Genomic DNA, 4,051 nt, shown 5'->3' on the forward strand with positions numbered 1-4,051 from the left:
GCCTAAAAATCCATAACGTCAGAAAGCTGGAATAAACATCAATTTAAGCACTATTTGAACTTTGAAATTCGTATTTTAAAAATCTTGTATAGTAATTTCTTATTTGTGGTGATCAGCAGGAAAAAACACTGCTCACGTAGCAGGTTGTGTGTGACTTCCAGCTCAGTACCTTCCCCTTGGAAGAAAGCAAAATACTGGTAATGTCAGGAGCAGAACGTAACTAAAAGACATTGTGAAGAAAAAACCTGAGTGCACCTGGAGCTTGAGCTGGAAGTTCAGAGAACGTTTCTCACTCTTTGAGAAGGATTTTTTGTGTGGCTCTTCAGTTGAGGCTACTTAGGTGGTGTAGGAATGAAGTTCTGTGATCATCTAAAGGAGGCAGAGGGGAGAGAATTGAAGCTATTGTAGTCATATTCTTACCTGAGCATTTCTGAGATGTAAAGGGGATTTACAAGCCAACTGACACGTAATGCACGTTTTATTTGTAGTTGGATCAAGTCCAGCTGCTTCAGCTGCTGCTCCTGTTGCACCTCCACCGCCGCCACCTCCTCCTCCGCCACCTCCTCCTCCCCCAGGTCTGCAGCAGGGTCTGTCTGCAGTTGAGCTCATTAAAGAGAGGAGAAACAAAAAGACGAACTCTGGACAGAATCTGACAGAAAATGGGCCAAAGAAACCTGAAATACCCAACATGCTAGAAATCCTCAAAGACATGAACAGCGTGAAACTACGCTCGGTGAAAAGGTAATAAATATGAATGAATGCTGATGCATTAACGGTGTTTGCACTAAAGATTTGGGTTTGTGGCTCAGGACTGTTTTGAGGTGAGACAGATGCTGATGTAACACCTGACAAACAGTGCAAAAGCATTCACAACTCGTAAAGGTTTGCTTCGGACTACATTGATGTTTCTCCTTTTCTTGTTCTAGGTCACCAGAAGGAACAAAACCTAAAGCGGCTGACCCTACAGATCCTGCAGCCTTAATAGCAGAAGCGCTCAAAAAGAAATTTGCTTATCGATACCGAAGTGACAGTCAGAGCGAAACAGAAAAAGTGACGCCGAAGAACGAAGCAAAGACAAAGACTGAGGTAGTGCTGGTGAGTATTGTGATGCCGGACATGTGCTTCGACTCAGTCAGAGTTGTTGTGAAAGCCAACGTATGCAAATACCTGCAGTCAGCATCCCTGCCCCCACAGCACCCTATGAACTACTGCTGATTGGCCAGGATTCGGGATTTTAGTATCAAGGCTTAAGATCGTGTACCCTTTTGGCCCTCAGTTTAAAAAGCCCTGCGATAGTTTTCCCGTTTCTTTTAAACAAGCATCCATTCCGTTGGCACGAGCACGCGTTGTTCTGAAACCGTGGTTCCCGAGGGCTCATGCCAGAACCAAACCGGCAGCGGGTTTGCCTGTTGATACCGACCATAACCATTCAGGCAGCGCCCCCACGAAATTTGGAAGCGAGATCCTGAAATGTGTCAGAGCCCTTCCTTGGAAGGCAGAAAGCGAATTGTTTGGAATGTCTGCTGGATCTTGGAACGGGGAGTTTCTTCTAGTGATTGGGAACGCTGATCACGTAAAAGCCGTTTCTTTCTAGCGTGAGAAGGTTAAAATGGAATTATATTTTAAATTCACATCAAGGTAGAAGTTAATGGCTTCCATTTTATTTCAGATTGATTTGAAATTTGAAGTAAGGGGTTTTTTAAGTGGTGAACGTTCCAGATGCAAGTTTCTAGCAATAAACCCTTAGTTAATAAACCGGGTGGTATAGATCAACTTTGTCAGTAAGCAGTACTAGAAGCCTCGTGCTACAGAACCAGAGGGCCAAGAGTTATTTTCCTCCTTGTGTGTTTGGAAAAGCACACATGAAAACTCCCAGAGGGCTGGCTGTGCTCTGAATTAAGCTCTGAGGAAAGTGAGATTGCCAAGCCACAAATCTCAGGGCTCCTGAGTACGTCAGCACGTTAACGGTGACTGACGTGCCTTCTGGCTTAGGCCTTTAAGGTATGTTTCTGTAACGTTCAGGTTGTCCTTTGCAACTGAAGGCTGGATATTCCCCAAGAATCAATCACTTTGTATCCCAGCATGTCTGGGGCTTTGAGGAAAAGAGCGTTAGTCGTCAGTGTTTTATTCACATGTGGGTTTTTTGTGACTTTCCAGCTTTGAAATGTACAGTCCATCTTTTGCGATAAAGGATCATCAAGTCCTCCAAAGCTAAGAAAATCGGAAGGTTTTAATTTGTGAAATGAAAATTGTTCCGTAATGAGCTGATAACCATGTCATCTGTTCCTTACCGATACGTAACTTCTTTGCTAGATCAGTCCTCAGGCGATACCCTCGTGTGATACAGCTGTTGGAGGGATTTGCACAGACAGGCAGGATAGAGAACAGAAACTGTTGAACTCCCGCTAGAGCAACGGGTTGTCATCTTCAACCCTGCCTGTCTTGCTATTTCGCTGTGGCCGAGTGCGCGCTCTCTAGCCAGACCTGCGCCAGCAGATGATTAGTTGCCTCTTCTCAGTGACTTCTTGGAGCGAGTCCGGAGGAGGCCACAAAGCTCCGAGAGCTGGAGCACCTCTGCTCTGGGGACAGGCTGAGAGAGTTGGGCTTGTTCAGCCTGGAGAAGAGAAGGCTCCGGGGAGACCTTATAGCACCTTCCAGTACCTGAAGGGGCTACAAGGAAGCTGGGGGGGACTTTTTACAAGGGCCTGTAGGAACAGGACAAGGGGTAATGGGTTTAAATTGAAAGCAGGGAGGTTTAGGTTGGGTATCAGGAAGAAGTTCTTCCCAGAGAGGGGGGTGAGGCACTGGAACAGGTTGCCCAGAGAAGCTGTGGATGCCCCATCCCTGGAAGTGTTCAAGGCCAGGCTGGATGAGGCTTTGAGCAACCTGGTCTAGTGGAAGGTGTCCCTGCCCATGGCAGGGGGGTTGGAACTAGATGGGCTTTAAGGTCCCTTCCCACCCAAACCAGTCTGTGATTCCACCAGTGGTTGACACCGGTTTCTCTTTACGTTACGGCTGTGGAGCAGGTGACATCCGTACGCAGAGAAGGCGGCTGATAAAGGGAACAGTCTCTGCCCGAGTTCTGGTTTCACATACAGCTTGGACAGGTAGTAGTTCAGCCAGGTTTCAGCTGCAGCCATCTGACCTTGCTTCTCGTTTCCTTCCCAGTTCGGACCGCACATGCTGAAGTCTACAGGGAAAATGAAGACTCTAATTGAAAAATCCTAACGAGCTGAGATCACTACGCCAAAGACTGTTAAGCTGTTTCGTCTGAAATCTTTTATGTTGCAAATGGCACTAGTGCTGAGCGGTCTCTTACAACACAGGAAAAGAAACCTAAGAATTGAGGCACTAAACGTGTTTGTACATGATTTATTGAGGGGAATAAATTGGACCGTTATACTCAGGTATTAATTTCGTATTCAAACCTGGCTTTCTACTCGACTCATGGGGTGGTTTTCGTTTATTAACACTAAGTTATATATACAATGTTCTCTGTGCATAACTGACCACCTTAAAAACGTGTCTGTGTGCTGATAAGGACAGTGATACTCCCTTAAGTTAATATCTGTTATTTGAGCTCTAACTGCAACTTGCACTACGATGTTTAGTTTGAGACTGAAGTTGTCATGACGAAGCCTTTCTTTTAACCTTAATTTTAACAAATTTTTAGCCCAAAGAAAACCTGACTGCATTCTGCTGCCTACAGAAATAAAGGGAAAACTCAGATCTGCTGCAGAGTCATGGGTTTGGGGGAATTTTTAAGCATTTTTTGTGCAGGGTGGGGTGGTTTTTTGTTGTTTCAAATGCAGGAGTAAGAGGGCAAAACCTGCTTGTGTCATCGTGTGGCCAAGAGGAAGAGTGCGTGACAAGTGAGTAAATCGTGCTGCGGGAGCCTCGGTGAGTAGGCAGTCCCGTGAGTTTGAAGTAACCAGTAGGTAGCAGCAGAGTAAAACAATTAACGTCAGCGTAGGTGTTAACTAGTGTGGAAGCGGTGTGGGTTACACAACGGGTACCAAGTCCTTGGGGGAGGGAGGTTGGTGCCTGCTGC

The 4,051-nt window shown here is 45.9% G+C and overlaps 1 protein-coding gene across 1 annotated transcript; it reads left to right on the top strand.

Moving 5' to 3' along the window:
• Window positions 1–488: 488 nt before the first annotated feature.
• LOC104513790 (mitochondrial fission regulator 1-like) lies at window positions 489–3,228 on the top strand (the record flags this gene model as incomplete). The annotated part of the gene is made up of 3 exons (XM_010157253.1): window positions 489–741; window positions 927–1,095; window positions 3,169–3,228. Coding segments are annotated over 3 exons (482 nt in total), but the record flags the coding sequence as incomplete, so codon positions are not given.
• Between the last annotated feature and the right edge of the window lie 823 nt (window positions 3,229–4,051).

The sequence above is a fragment of the Eurypyga helias genome, unplaced genomic scaffold, assembly GCF_000690775.1.
Source record: "Eurypyga helias isolate BGI_N326 unplaced genomic scaffold, ASM69077v1 scaffold36848, whole genome shotgun sequence".
In the NCBI taxonomy this organism is placed as follows: domain Eukaryota; kingdom Metazoa; phylum Chordata; class Aves; order Eurypygiformes; family Eurypygidae; genus Eurypyga; species Eurypyga helias.